The 16,153-nt window shown below is 40.6% G+C and overlaps 1 protein-coding gene across 1 annotated transcript in view; it reads right to left on the minus strand.

Moving 5' to 3' along the window:
* Nucleotides 1–15,822, minus strand: part of FMR1NB (FMR1 neighbor) — a 53,711-nt gene extending 37,889 nt beyond the window's left edge. Inside the window, exon 1 of the mRNA XM_043458374.1 lies at nucleotides 15,419–15,822. Within this exon, the coding sequence (XP_043314309.1) occupies nucleotides 15,419–15,725 (307 nt within the window). The 5' untranslated portion in view covers nucleotides 15,726–15,822. The remainder of the gene's footprint in view (nucleotides 1–15,418) is intronic.
* Nucleotides 15,823–16,153: the final 331 nt, after the last annotated feature.

A 16,153-nucleotide genomic window follows, 5' to 3' on the forward strand; every position in this document is an offset into this window, starting at 1 on the left:
CACCTGTCTAGTGAAATCTCAATTTTTAGACAAGATAACTGAAACCTAAACAGGTAAAACGATTCATCAAAAGTCACACAGCAAGTCAGTGGCAGAATCATGATGACTCAGGTCTCCTAACTCCTAGTTCAGGGCTCCTCCAACTACACCACATATACAAACGGTTAAAGCAAGACCAAAGCTGGTCCTTAGTGTGGTATAAAGCAGTCAGTCAGACCCTCTATCGAGGTTCACTGCCTCATTTACTCACCAAGCATAACAGAGAAATTAAGTACAATAATACAAAAACTAGTGAAGAGGTTCCCCGCCCCCATGGAGCTAAAACATTCTGAATATGTTACCTACTGGTCAATCCTTATTTTTCTTTTTTAACCTTCCCCCAAAAAGGACATGCAATAAGGACTAACCCAATAAGTTCGAGAATTGGTGAAGGAAATGGGATCAAATTCCCAGTCCTAAACTACTGGTCTCTTCATCCTGTATGCCACTAGTTTATATGTCTTGTGCATAAAAACAACCTGAAACGCAAGGTCAAAATGACAATACAACCTGCAGTTATCCCAGCAGTTACTTCAGATCCCTCAACCTCAATTCTCCCTGGTGGCATCAAATCTAAGATAACTCAGAAGATTCTATCTAGGAATTTTAGTTCTGGGATCATGTACCCTGCTTTCACTGCAATACTCCAAGGGCATGGCCAAATTATTTTTCTTTATTTTACCCTGAATATACTCTGACCACCTGATGCAAAGAGCTGATTCATTGGAAAATACCCTGATGCTGGGAAAGACTGAAGGCAAAAGAGAAGAGGGCAGAAGGGGATGAAATGGTCAGACAGCATCACCAACTAAATGGACATGAATTTGAGCAAACTCCAGGAGATAGTGAAGGACAGGGAATCCTGGCATGCTGCAGTCCATGGGGTTGCTAAGAGTCAGACATGACTTAGCAACTGAATGAACAACAACAGTATGTTTTAGTTTGCTAAGGTCATTGTAAGAAAGCACCATAAATTTGGTGGCTTGAACAACAGAAATTTATTGTTTCAACAATTCCGGAGGCCAAAAGTCCAAAATTAAGATGTCAGCAGGGTTGATTCTTTCTGAGAACTGTGAGAGAAAGCCCCTCTCCTTGGCTTATAGATGTCTGTCTACTCCCCATGTCTATTCATATAGCCTTTCTACTATCAATGTCTATCTCTGGGTTCAATTCTCTCCTTTTTATAATGAAACCATTCATACTGGATTAGGGCCCACTTCACTTTAACTCGATTACCTCTATAAAGACCTTATCTCCAAATCAGGTCACATTCTGAGGTACTGGTACAAAAAATGTACTACAACATTTTGTGATGCAGGGAGGGGGGAGATACACGTCAACCCATCACATAATTGAGTTAAATCATTTTAAATGCAAAATGATATTTAATCCGTCCAGTCATATATTACCTTTTGAGGATCTGGGAAATTTGACAACATGAAGAATGAATCATGGATTATTTTAAGAGAAAACATGCTAAACCTATATTGGAAAAAGTCCTCATGGAAATAAAGAAATCACACTGAATAACAGTATTCTCTTTTTCAAAGAGATCTACTCAAAACAGAAGTAGAAAATGAAGAACTCATGAACTAAGAAAATAAAAATGTACAATATATAGTTGTGTTTTCTAAATTACTTTTTCAGAGAATGAAAAAGGTTTCAGTTTGCAAAGTTCTCAGTTTTATTTGTAACTAACATTTACAAATACATTAAAAGTAATTCAGAAATACTTTGTATTTTAGATGAATAGTAGGAAAAATACATATGAATAATCTGAAGTAATATGATTTGTAAATGATCATTTAAAATGCATCTTAAAATATTTTTCAAAGAGCAGGAATCATACTTTTCTGCCTTATTTAAAATAGTTGATAAGAATGCATAACGTATACTTTATTTAACACTAAATTTTATCCCCAAGCAGCCATGACACAGTATATAGTGGTCTCTGTTCCTTTTACTTACAATGCCTCTGCCCAATTTTTGCCTCCTCCTTTTGACTGTGGAGGACCTTAGTTGAAGAGATGGAAGGACTCTGGGGAGGGCAGGGAGAGAGAAGTCACTGAGATTAGAGGTGGGGATCATGGAAGGTCTTTGGGTTTCAAGCTGGAGGGAGGGAGGGGGAAATACTGTGGGAAACCCAAGTCCTTTATGCAGGGAGGAGACAAAATAGTGAGGGGGTTGGGAGGGAGGGCAGGCTGAAGGAGGTAAGGTAGAGAAGGCCCTTTCTTGACAAGGGTATCTTTGAGCTAAGAGAGGAGGCTGTGGGGAAAGGAGTACTGGATTTGCGGGGGGGGGGGGGGTGGCGGCTCAAGAAAGATCTGGAGGAGTAAGTAGGAAAGACTTTGAGTGAGGAAAGTGAGGCCACAAGAGCACTGAGTAGAAGGAGAAAAATAAGACTTCTAAGGAAAGAGAGTACCTGTGGGTGGTGAGGGAAGAAAAACCTGTGAGTGGGGAGATTAGGGGGTCTTTGGAGGGCCAAAACAAGCATCTGGGGGAGGAGGGTGAGTAAAGGTCTCAAGGAAGGTAAATAAGAAGAGAAGGAAAGGATTTTGACTGAGGAGCTCTTTGTGAAGGTAAGTTAGAATGAGAAGAACAATGAAGGCATTTTAAGAAAGAGATGAGAGAGTGAAGACCTTGAGTGAGGGGAGTAAAGGGCTTTATGGAATAAGGAAGAAAAGTTTTTGAATGAGGGGAGAGAAGGCTTGAAAAGTCATTATGGGGAGGTGAAGAATGAAAAGACCTTGACTTAAGGTTAATAACTTCTGGAGTGGTGATGAAGAGGGGAAAGCATTTGTGAGAGTAAGAGAGGAAACAGATTTGTGACTGAGTTGACAGCGGGAGGGTCTTTGTGAGCATACATAAAGGAGAAAGTTCTCTGAGAAAGGTGAGGGAGTTTAGTACTATGTGGAGAGAGGGAAGTTCCTACACTTTGTGAAAGGACTGGAGGGAAAGAGGCCTTACAGGGGAAGAAGGGAAGTCATTTGTGAGGTTAGAGCAGGCAGGGATGGCAACCATGAAAAAAAGGGAAGGGCTTCCCTGGTGGCTCAGTGGTAAAGAATCTGCCTACAATGCAGGAGATCAGGGTTCGATCCCTGGGTTGGGAAGATCCCCTGGAGAAGGACATGGCAACCCACTCCAGTATTCCTGACTAGAGAATCCTATGGACAGAGGAGCCTGGTGGGCTACAGTGCATGAGGTTGCAGAGTCAGAAACGACTGAACTACTAACACATTCACCTCCACTTTTGTGAGAAAAAGTGAGCAAGGAAAGGTCTTTGAGAAAGGAGGTGATGTAGAAAGGAATTTGATAGGTAAGGGGGGTTAGTAAGTAAGCTTAGACCTCGGAAGTGCATGTAAACCAGGGCCCACCTCAGACAGCTCCCGGCAGATCAATCTAGAGCCTGAACAGTGTAGACTGGGAAAGCACACGCGCCGTGACCAGGGGCAAACCCAGTGTGGCTGAGACACTGTGAGCACTCCCCACACACGCCACTGACATTTGCTTGCAGTGTTCTTCCCTCCCCACAGCATGACTGAACAAGTGAGACTAAAAAAAGTGACCACCATCACCACCCCCTTGTGTCAGGGTGGAAATTAAGACACTGAAGAGGCCAGCAAACAGAAGAAGGTAAAATAATCAGAGGGAACTGCTTTGGAAGTGACAGGTGCAATAGAATAAAACCCTGCAGTTAGCATCCGACTACATAGGAAGGTGCCTATAGATCTTGAGAAGTGTAAGCTGGATCAAGGAACTATCTGAAAATGAACTGACCCCACACTGTCTGCAACAGCTCCAGAGAAAGTCTCAGATATATTTTTACTATTATCTTTTTTTTTAATTTTTAAGTCCCCTATTACTCCTTTAATTTTCATTTTTATAACCTACTATTACTTTGCAAAAAAAAAGACCCTATTTTTAAAGCAAACTACATGTATATGTATTTTATAATTCTTATGACTTTGTTTTTTTCTTTAATATTGTATTTTTGAGAATCTATCCTCTATTCTACATTTTTAATCTTTGCTTTTTGGTATTTGCTATCAATTTTGTACCTTTAAGAACCCAATCTTCAGTACCAATTCTTAATTGGGAGTGAGATTACTGGCTGGATTGGTCTCTACTCCTTTGGACTCTCCTTTTTCTCCACCAGGTCGCCTCGATCTCCTCCCTCCCCTTTCTCTTCTGTACTGAACTCTGAATCTATTTGTGTGTTCCGGGCTGTGGAGAACAATTAGGGAACTGATTACTGGCTGGATCAGTCTCACTCCTTTTGATTCCCCCTTTTATCTTGCTGGCCACCTCTGTCTCCTTCTTCCCTCTTCTAGTCACTGTGTAACTCCATGAACATATATGAGGGATCCAGACTGTGGAGAGCACAAAGGGAAGTGATTACTGGCTAGCTTGCTCTCTCCCCTTTTGATTCCCCCTCTTCTCCTCCTGGTCACCTCTATCTCCCTCCTCCCTCTTCTATTCTCCATGTAATCTGTGTACCTCTCCAGGTGTCCCTCACTGTGGAGAAACTCTTCATCATTAACCAAGATGTTTTATCATTGGTGCTGTATAAATGGAGAAGTCTTGAGGCTATTGTAAGAATTAGACTGAAAACCAGAGGCAGGAGTCTTAATTCCAAAACTTGAGAACTCCTGACTCCAGGGAACATTAATCATAGGAGCTCATCAAACACCTCCACACCTGCACTGAAACCAAGCACCACCCAAGGGCCAAGAAGTTCCAGAGAAAGACATACCATGCAAATTCTCCAGCAATGCAGGAACATAGCCCTGAGCTTCAATATACAGGCTGCCCAAAGTCACACCAAACCCACTGACATCTCAAAACTCATTACTGGTCATTTCAGTGCACTCCAGAGAGAAGAAATCCAGCTCCAGCCACCAGAACACCGACACAAACCTCCCTAACCAGGAAACCTTGACAAGCCACACCCCACCCACAGCAAAGAACCTCCACAGTAAAGAGGAACCACAGACTGCCAGAATACAGAAAGGCCACTCCAAACACAGCAATATAAACAAGATGAAAAGGCAGAGAAATACCCAGCAGAAAAAGGAACAGGATAAATGTCCACCAAACCAAACAAAAGAAGAGACAGGGAATCTACCTGATAAAGATTCCGAATAATGATAGTGAAAATGATCCAAAATCTTGAAAGCAAATTGGAGTTACAGATAAATAGCCTGGAGACAAGGATCGAGAAGATGCAAGAAATGTTTAACAAGGACCAAGAAGAAATAAAAAAAGTCAATATATAATGAATAATGAGATCAAAAACACTCTGGAGGGAACCAAGAATAGAATAACAGAGGCAGAAGATAGGATTAGTGTGATAGAAGATAGAATGGTAGAAATAAAGGTAATGGATAGGAAAAAAGAATTAAAAGAAATGAGGACAACCTCAGAGACCTCTGGGACAATGTGAAATGCCCCAACATTCGAATCATAGGAGTCCCAGAAGAAGAGGACAAAAAGAAAGGCCATGAGAAAATACTTGAGGAGATAATAGCTGAAAACTTCCCTAAAATGGGGAAGGAAATAGCCACCCAAGCCCAAGAAACCCAGAGTCCCAAACAGGATAAACCCAAGGCGAAACACCCAAGACACATATTAATCAAATTAACAAAGACCAAACACAAACAACAAACATTAAAAGCAGCAAGGGAAAAACAACAAACAACACACAAGGGGATTCCCATAAGGATAACAGCTGATCTTTCAATAGAAACTCTTCAGGCCAGAAGAGAATGGCAAGACATACTTAAAGTGATGAAAGAAAATAACCTACAGCCAAGATTACTGTACCCAGCAAGGATCTCATTCAAATATGAAGGAGAAATCAAAGGCTTTACAGACAAGCAAAAGCTGAGAGAATTCAGCACCACCACCAGCTCTCCAACAAATGCTAAAGGATCTTCTCTAGACAGGAAACACAGAAAGGGTGTATAAACTCAAACCCAAAACAATAAAGTAAATGGTAACGGGACGATACTTATCAATAATTACCTTAAATGTAAATGGGCTGAATGCCCCAACCAAAACACAAAGACTGGCTGAATGGATACAAAAACAAGACCCCTTTAAATGTTGTCTACAAAAGACCCACCTCGAAACAAGGGACACATACAGACTGAAAGTGAAGGGCTGGAAAAAGATATTCCATGCAAATAAAGACCAAAAGAAAGCAGGAGTAGCAATACTCATATCAGATAAAATAAGACTTTAAAACAAAGGCTGTGAAAAGAGACAAAGATGGACACTATATGATGATCAAAGGATCAATACAAGAAGAAGATATAACAATCATAAATATATATGCACCTAACATAGGAGCACCACAATAAGTAAAACAAATGCTAACAAGTATGAAAGGGCAAATTAACAATAACACAATAATAGTGGGAGAATTTAATACTCCACTCACACCTATGGATAGATCAACTAAAGAGTAAATTAACAAGGAAACACAAACTTTAAATGATACAATAGACCCATTAGACCTAACTGATATCTATAGGACATTTCAGGCCAAAACAATGAATTTCACCTTTTTCTCAAGTGCACACAGAACCTTCTCCAGGATAGATCACATAAATCTAGCCTTGGTAAATTCAAAAAAATTGAAATTCCAAGCATCTTTTCTGACCAAAATGCAGTTAAGATAAGATGTCAATTACAGGAGAAAAACTACTAACAATTCCAACACAGGGAGGCTGAACAACACGCTGCTGAACAACCAACAAATCACAGAAGAAATCAAAAAAGAAATCAAAATATGCAGAGAAATGAATGAAAATGAAAACACAGCAACCCCAAACCTATGGGACACTGTAAAAGCAGTGCTAAGGGGAAGGTTCATAGCAATACAAGCATACCTCAAAAAGCAAGAAAAAAGCCAAATAAATAACCTACACTACACCTAAAGCAACTTGAAAAGGAAGAAATTATGAACGCCAGTGTTAGCAGAAGGAAAGAAATCTTAAAAATTAGGGCAGAAATAAATGCAAAAGAAGCAAGAGAGACTATAGCAAAAATTAACAAAACCAAAACCTGGTTCTTTGGGAAGGTAATAAAAGTGACCAACCATTAGCCAGACTCATCAAGAAACAAAGGGAGAAAAATCAAATCAACAAAGTTAGAGATGAGAATGGAGAGATCACAATGGACAACACAGAAATACAAAGGATTTATAAGAGACTACTATCAGGAACTACGTGCAAATAAAATGGACAACCTGGAAGAAATGGACACATTCTTAGAAAAGTATAACTTTCCAAAAGTGAACCAGGAAAAAATGGAAAATTGGAACAGACCAATGACAAGCACGGATACTGCAATTGTAATCATAAACCTTCCAGCAAACCAAAGCCCAGGAACAGACGGCTTCACAGCTGAATTCTATCAAAAATTTAGAGAAGAACTAACACCTATCCTACTCAAACTCTTCCGGAAAATTGCAGAGGAAGGTAAACTTGCAAACTCATTCTATGGTATCACCCTGATACCAAAACCAGACAAAGATGCCACAAAAAAAGAAAACTACAGGCCAATATCACTGATGAACATAGATGCAAAAATCCTTCACAACATTCTAGCAAACAGAATCCAACAACATATTAAAAAGATCATACATCATGACCAAGTGGGCTTTATCCCAGGGATGCAAGGATTCTACAATACCCGCAAATCAATCAACGTAATACACCACATTTCCAAAGTGAAAGACAAAAACCGTATGATTATCTCAACAGATGCAGAGAAGGCCTTTGACAAAATTCAACATCCATTTATGATAAAAAACCCTCCAGAAAGCAGGCATAGAAGGAACACACCTCAACACAATGAAAGCTATATATGACAAACCCTCAGCAAACATTATCCTCTATGGTGAAAAATTGAAAGCATTTCCCCCAAAGTCAGGAACAAGACAAGGGTGCCCACGCTCACCACTACTATTCAACATAGTTTTGGAAGTTTTGACCACAGAAATCAGAGCAGAAAATGAAATAAAAGTAATTCAGATTGGAAAAGAAGTAAAACTCTCACTGTTTGCAGGTGACATGATCCTCTACATCAAAAACCCTAAAGACTCCACCAGAAAATTACTAGAGCTAATCAATGAATAGAGTAAAGTTGCAGGATATAAAATTAATACACAGAAATCCCGTGCATTCCTATACACTAACAATGAGAAAACAGAGAAATTAAGGAAACAATTCCATTCACAGTTGCACCAAAAAGAATAAAATACTTAGGAATATATCTACATAAAGAAACAAAAGACCTATATATAGAAAACTATAAAACAGTGATGAAAGAAATCAAAGAGGACACAAATAGATGGAGAAATATACCATGTTCATGGATCAGAAGAATCAATATAGTGAAAATGAGCATACTACCCAAAGCAATCTATAGATTCAGTGCAATCCCTATCAAGCTACCAATGGTATTTTTCAGAGAACTAGAACAAATAATGTCACAATTTGTATGGAAATACAAAAAACTGCGAATAGCCAAAGCAATCTTGAGAAAGAAGAATGGAACTGGAGGAATCAACCTGGCTGACTTCAGGCTCTACAAAGCCACAGCCATCAAGGCGGTATGGTACTGGCACAAAGACAGAAATATAGATCAATGGAACATGATAGAAAGCCCAGAGATAAATCCTCGCACTGATGAACACCTTATCTTTGACAAAGGAGGCAAGAATATACAATGGAGAAAAGACAATCTCTTTAACAAGTGTTGCTGGGAAAGCTGGTCAACGAGTTGTAAAAAAAATGAAACTATACACTTTCTAACACCATACCCAAAAATAAACTCAAAATGGATTAAAGATCTAAACATAAGACCAGAAACTATAAAACTCCTAGAGGAAAATATAAGCAAAACACTCTATGACATAAATCACAGCAGGACCCTCTATGACCCACCTCCCAGAGAAAAGCAAAAATAAACAAATGGGACCTAATTAAACTGAATATCTTTTGCACACTGATGGAAACTATAAGCAAGGTGAAAAGACAGCCCTCAGAATGGGAGAAAATAATAGCAAACGAAGCAACAGACAAAGAATTAATCTCAAATATATTCAAGCAACTCCTGCAGCTCATTTCCAGAAAAATAAAGGACCCAATCAAAAAATGGGCCAATGAACTAAACAGACATTTCTCCAAAGAAGACATACAGATGGCTAACAAACACATGAAAAATACTCAACCTCACTCATTATCAGAGAAATGCAAATCAGAACAACAGTGAGGTACCATTTCACGTCAGTCAGAATGGCTGCTATCCAAACGTCTACAAACAGTAAATGCTGGAGAGGGTGTAGAGAAAAGGGAACCCTCTTACACTGTTGGTGGGAATGCAGACTAGTACAGCCACTATGGAGAGCAGTGTGGAGATTCCTTTTTAAAAAAAAGGAAATAGAATTGCCATATGACCCAGCAATCCCACTTCTAGCATATACACTGATGAAACCAGAATTGAAAGAGACATGTGCACCCCAATGTTCATCGCAGCACTGTTTCTAATAGCCAGGACATGGAAGCAACCTAGATGTTCATCAGCAGACGAATGGATAAGAAAGCTGTGGTACATATACAGAATGGAATATTACTCAGCCATTAAGAAGATTACATTTGAATCAGTTCTAATGAGGTGAATGATACTGGAGCCTATTATACAGAGTGAAGTAAGCCAGAAAGAAAAACACTAATACAGTATACTAATGCATATATATGGAATTTAGAAAAATGGTAACAATAACCCTGTATGTGAGATAGCAAAAGAGATACAGATGTATAGAACAGTCTTTCGGACTCTGTGGGAGAGGGCTAGGGTGGGATGGTTTGGGAGAATGGCATTGAAACATGTATATTATCATATGTGAAATGGGTCGCCAGTCCAGGTTCAATGCATGATACAGTGTACTCAGGGCTGGTGCACTGGGATGACCCAGAGGGATGGGATGGGGAGGGAGGTGGGACGGGGGTTCAGGATGGGAAACACATGTACACCCGTGGCAGATTCATGTCAATGTATGGCAAAACCAATAAAATATTGTAAAGTAATTAGGTTCCAAAAAAAAAAAAAACAAAATAAAATGTTAAAAAAAAAGCGAAAGAGCGAGCAGGTATGGAGATTAGCACTTTTAATGTGAGGTGAGGGAGCTTAGTAATGATAAATAGGAAAAGGAGTACGTCAGGCTTATGTTTTCACCCTGCTTATTTAACTTACATGCAGAGTACATCATGAGAAAAGCTGAGCTGGATGAAGCACAAGCTGTAATCAAGATAGCCAGGAAAAATATCAATAACCTCAGATATGCAGATGACACCACCCTTATGGCAGAAAATGAAGAACTAAAGTGCTTCTTGATGAAAGTCAAAGAGGAGAGTGAAAAAGTTGGCTTAAAGCTCAACATTCAGAAAACTAAGATCATGGCATCCAATTCCATCACTCCATGGCAAATAGATGGGAAAAAAGTGGAAACAGTGTCAGACTTTATTTTTTTGGGCTCCAAAATCACTGCAGATGGTGATTGCAGCCATGAAATTAAAAGATGCTTACTCCTTGGAAGGAAAGTTATGACCAACCTAGATAGCATATTAAATGCAGAGACATTAACCTAGATAGCATATTAAATGCAGAGACATTACTTTGCCAACTAAAGGCCCGTCTAGTCAAGCCTATGGTTTTTCCAGTAGTCATGTATGGATGTGAGAGCTGAACTATAAAGAAAGCTGAGCGCCGAAGAATTGATGCTTTTGAACTGTGGTGTTGGAGAAGACTCTTGAGAGTCCCTTTGACTGCAAGGAGAACCAACCAGTCCATCCTAAAGGAGATCAGTCCTGGGTGTTCATTGGAAGCACTGATAATGAAACTGAAACTCCAATAGTTTGGCCACCTGATGTGAAGAGCTGACTCAGATGAAAAGACCCTGATGCTGGGAAAGATTGAAGGCAGGAGGAGAAGGGGATGACAGAGGATGAGATGGTTGGATGGCATCACTGACTCAATGGACATGGGTTTGGGTTGACTCTGGGAGTTGGTGATGGACAGAGAGGCCTGGAATGCTGCAGTTCATGGGGTCACAAAGAGTCGGACACAACTGAGCGACTGAACTGAGACTGAACTGATACTGATTATGTGATAGGAGATAATGAAAAGTTCTTAGGAGAAATGAGGGATGGAAGTCATTCATTAGGGAAAGAAGGGCATTTGTGCAAGTTGGTGAGGAAATTTAGTAGCTTGTGAAAGGAAGCTAGGGAAGAAGACCTTTCAGAGAAGACCTACTTTAAGTAAAGACACTGAAACACTCATCAAAACCCCCCTATAAAGAAAAGTCTAGGAGGAGATGGCTTCACTGTTGATTTCTATCGAATATTTAAAGAATACTGATCCTTCTCAAACTCTTCCAAAAACAGAAGAAGAGGGAACAGGTCTTTACTCATTCTATGATGCCAGTATTAACCTTATACCAAAGCCAGACAAAGATACCACAAGGAAAAAAAAAAAAACTACAAACCAATATCACATATAAATATATATACAAAATACTGGCAAATCAAATGCAACTGCATGTTAAAAAGAGTATACAAAATGACCAAGTAGAGTTTAATCCCAAGAATCCAAGTATGGTTCAACATAAGAATATCAATGGAACACACCACCTTAACAGAATGAAGGAAAAAAAAAAAAAACAACTCACATGATCATCTCAATTGATACAGAGAAAATATTTGGCAAAATCCAACAACTTTTATGATCAAACCACTCACCAAACTATGAATAGAAGGGATTTTCCTCAATATGATAAAGAGCATTTATGAAAAATCAACAGCTAACATCATAATTAATAGTGAAAAACCAAAAGCTTTCCCTCTAAGATCAGGAGAAAGATGAGGATGCCCACTTCTACCACTGCTATTCAACACTGTATTGAAAATTCTAGTCAGAGCAGATAGAATATAAAGTGAAATAAAGGCATCCAAAATGTAAAGCAAAAACAACTATCTCTATTCACAGATAAAATAATTCTATAGGCAGAATATTTTTTAAAATTCACAGCAAAACTTACTAGAGCTCATACAATTCAGCCAAGCTGTAGGGTACAAGATCAACATGCAAAAATAAGTTGTGCTTCTATACACCAGCAATAAATAATCCAAAAAGGAAATTAAAACAACTCCATTTACAATAGCACCCAAAAGAATAAAATATCTAGGATAAATTTGACCAAGAAGGTTAAAGAATTGTATAATTAATACTATAAACATTGCTGAAATAAATTAAAGAAGATATCCATTAATGGAAAGTCATGCCATGTTCATAGCTTGAAAGACTTAATATTGTTATGACAGCAATACTGCCCACTGTGATCTACAGATTCAATACAATCTCTATCAAAACTTGTGACCTTTTTGCATAAATAGAAAAGCTAGTCCTCAAATTTATATGGAATTATAAGAGGCCTTGAATACTCAAAGCAATATGAGAAGGAACAAAACTGAAGGAATCAGATGTCCAAATTTCTCAACTTGCAACAAACCTACAGCAATCAGAGTATGGTACTGGCATAGGAACAGACACATAGACCAACAGAACAGAACTTAAGAGTCCATCAATAAACCCATAGGTCTATGGTCAACTGATTTTCAACAAGGGTGCCAAGACTTTCCAAAGGGGAATGAATAGTCTCTTCAACAAATGACACTGAAATTACTGGATATTCACATGCAAAAGAATGTTAGACCCCTAACATACACCACAAACAAAAATTAATACAAACCAGGTCAACAACCTAAATATAAGGACTAAAACCGCAAAACTATTAAAACAAATGAATGGATAAAGAAGCTGTGATACATACATACAATGGACTATTACTCAACCACAAAAAGGAACATGTTTTGAGTCAATTCTGATGAGGTAGATGAACCTAGTGCCTACCATACAGAGTGAAGTTAGAAAGAGAAAAATAAATATCATACACTAATGCATATATCTGGAATCTAGAAAGATGGTACTGATGAATCTATTTGTAGGGCAACAATGGAGACTCAGACATAGAGAAGAGGCTTATTGATATGGGGGCAGAAGCAGGAGGAGAGGGTGGGACAAATGGAGAGAGTACGATGAAAACATATACATATTACATTTTACCATATGTAAAATATATAGCCAATGGGAATTTGCTGTATGACTCAGGGAACTCAACCTAGAGGGGTGGGATGGGGTAGGAGGAGGGGGGAGAATTGAGAGAGAGGGGACATATGTATACCTATGGCTGATTCATGTTGATATATGGCAGAAACCAACATAATACTGTAAGGAAAGTATCCTTCAATTAAAAATACATAATTTTTTTAAAAAAGAAAGTGAAAAGAAAACCTACAGAATGAGAGAAAATATTTAAAAATCACACATTCTGAATATATGAAGAACTCTTACAACTCAATAACAAAACTACAAACAATCCACTTTTAAATGGTCAAATGATTTGAATAGATATTTCTGCAAAGAGTATACACAAATATACAAAAGCACATGAAAAGCCACTCAATATCATTAGTCATTAAGGAAATACTAACGAAAACCACAATAAGATACCACTTCACTTGCACTAGGATGGCGCTCATAAATAAGGGAGATGGTAAAAAATCCTGGTTAAATGAGGACCCTCATACACTATCATGGGCTTCCCAGGGAGTGCTGTGCTGTGCTATCTACTAAGTCACTTCAGTCGTGTCTGATTCTTCGCAACCCTATGGGCTATTGCCTGTCAGGCTCCTCTGTCCATGGGATTGTCCAGGAAAGAATACTGGAGTGGGTTGCCATTTCCTTCTCCAGGGGATCTACCCCACCTAGGGATTGAACCGGTGTCTCTTACGTCTCCTGCACTGGTAGGTGGGTTCTTTACCATTAGTGCCACCTGGGAACTTGCCTGCCAATGCAGGAGATGTAAGAGACACGGGTTTCATCACTGGTCGGGAAGATGCCCTGGAGAAGGGCATGGCAACCCACTCCAGTAATCTTGCCTGGAGAATCCCAGGGACAAACGAACCTGGTGGGCTCCAGTCCATAGGGTCGCAAAGAGTCAGATATTACTGAAGCGACTTAGCACACAGCACACATACACTTTCAGTGGCAATATAAATGGCTCAACCACTTTGGAAAAAATTTGGGACTTCCTCAAACAGTTCAACATAGAATTCCCATTTGACCTAGCAATTCCACTCCTAGGTACATGCCCAAGAGAACTGAAAACATATACAAAAATCTGTACAAGAATATTCATAACAATGGGGTTTCCCTGGTAGCTCAGCTGTAAAGAACCCTCTTGCAATGCAGGAAACCCCGGTTCAATTCCGTGGTTGGCAAGATACCCTGGAGAAGGGAAGGGCACTCCACTCCAGTGTTCTTGGGCTTCCCTGGTGGTTCAGATGGTAAAGAATCCACCTGCAATGTGGGAGACCTGGGTTTGATCCCTGGATTGGGAAGATCCCCTGAAGAAGAGCATGGCAACCCACTCCAGTATTCCTGCCTGGAAAATCCCCATGCACAGAGGAGCCTGGTGGACTACAGTCCATGGGGTCATAGAGTTGGGCATGACTGAGTGACTAAGCACATTCCTAACAGTATTATTCAAAATAGCCAGCAACTGGAAAAAGAAAAACCCTGGGGAAAAAAACCCAAAAGCCCAGCAATTTGATAAATGGACAAACAAAATGGAGTATATTCATACCATAGAATAGTATTCAGCCATAAAAAAGGGATGAAGCACTGATACATATGCTACAATGTTCCAAAATCTCGAAACAATTACACCAAATAGAACAAACCATATACAAAGAAGGACAAATATTGTTACAAATTCCCATTGATAGTAAAAGTCCAAAACAAATCCATAGGGACAGGACCTGGAAAATGAGTAACTGCAGTCTCAGTGGGTATAGGTTTGAATCCGGGGTGAGGAAAATATTTTGAAACTAGAGAGCGCTCAATGTTTCAATATCTAAATGCCACCACGCTGTTCACGACCAGTTTATGTTCCGAGAATTTCACCTCCATTTTGTTTTATAAAATGGCGGGAGGTGAGGGGGGGTAGGGCTTTGTGCAGGCAAGTGGGGAGGGAAGGGCTTTCTGAGCTGAGGGAAAGGACGGAAGGTGCCTCTGAAGGGGGAGTAGGGAAGCCATTTGTCTGTCAATAAGAGGGCCGACTCTGAGGGAGGCATGGATGGCCTTCACACCGCCGCGCGCAGAGGTCGCCCCCTTCGGCATCTGCTCCTCACCCTCACCCTCCAGTTCCCCTGAGGGACCCCTGCCCAATGTCCTCCAGGCAGGCACTCACCAGCATTTATGTAGAAACACAGCAGCAGGAGGAACCAGAAACCTAGCAGGAACAGTCCGAAGCGCTGGCTGACCCACACCTTTACTGTAGATCGGAGTATCTCACCCCGGACGCCACGCACAGATGCCTGCCCGCTAGACTGTGACGCAGACGCCATGCTACCCCCAGGGTGCGACCCCGTCGCTGGGTTCGCACTTCTCTCCCCTTCCAAATTGACCATCTTGGAGCGCGCCCGCCGCAAGGCTCGGATCTTTGCCCGGGTCCTCGGCCGGGCCCTCCCCCGGCTCGACCTCCCGTCAGTAGGCATAACTCCGGATGCCCGTCAGGCTGAGGCGCTCCCTCTCTGATGGCCGCCCAAGACCCAGAAGACCTCGGGGCAGTGACGCTTACGTGACACCCCCCCTCCCCTGCGGCACGTGCGGCCCTTGTGCCGTACCTAGGCCACGCCCATTCGTAACGGCGTGGCGTGTCTGGTTGTTTGTGTCCATGCGCCTCACGCAAGGCCCAGCCCTTCTAGAGCATGGTAAACGTCTAATGAATGGGTGGGCCCCAGCGGCCTGTGCCAGCAGCCAAGTGGCGTCAAGCACCAACAGAAAAGCCTCACTGGAATTTGTACATCAGCCTTGGCTCTTAATTCCGCTTCAAAGTCAGTCCTCTGACACCTCTGTGGTCACCACAGTTAGACACTGCAGCACCGCCAGATAAATGTGGCTTTTTAAATGTAAATTTTCATTA

This window comes from Cervus canadensis, chromosome X (assembly GCF_019320065.1).
Source record: "Cervus canadensis isolate Bull #8, Minnesota chromosome X, ASM1932006v1, whole genome shotgun sequence".
Lineage (NCBI taxonomy): Eukaryota > Metazoa > Chordata > Mammalia > Artiodactyla > Cervidae > Cervus > Cervus canadensis.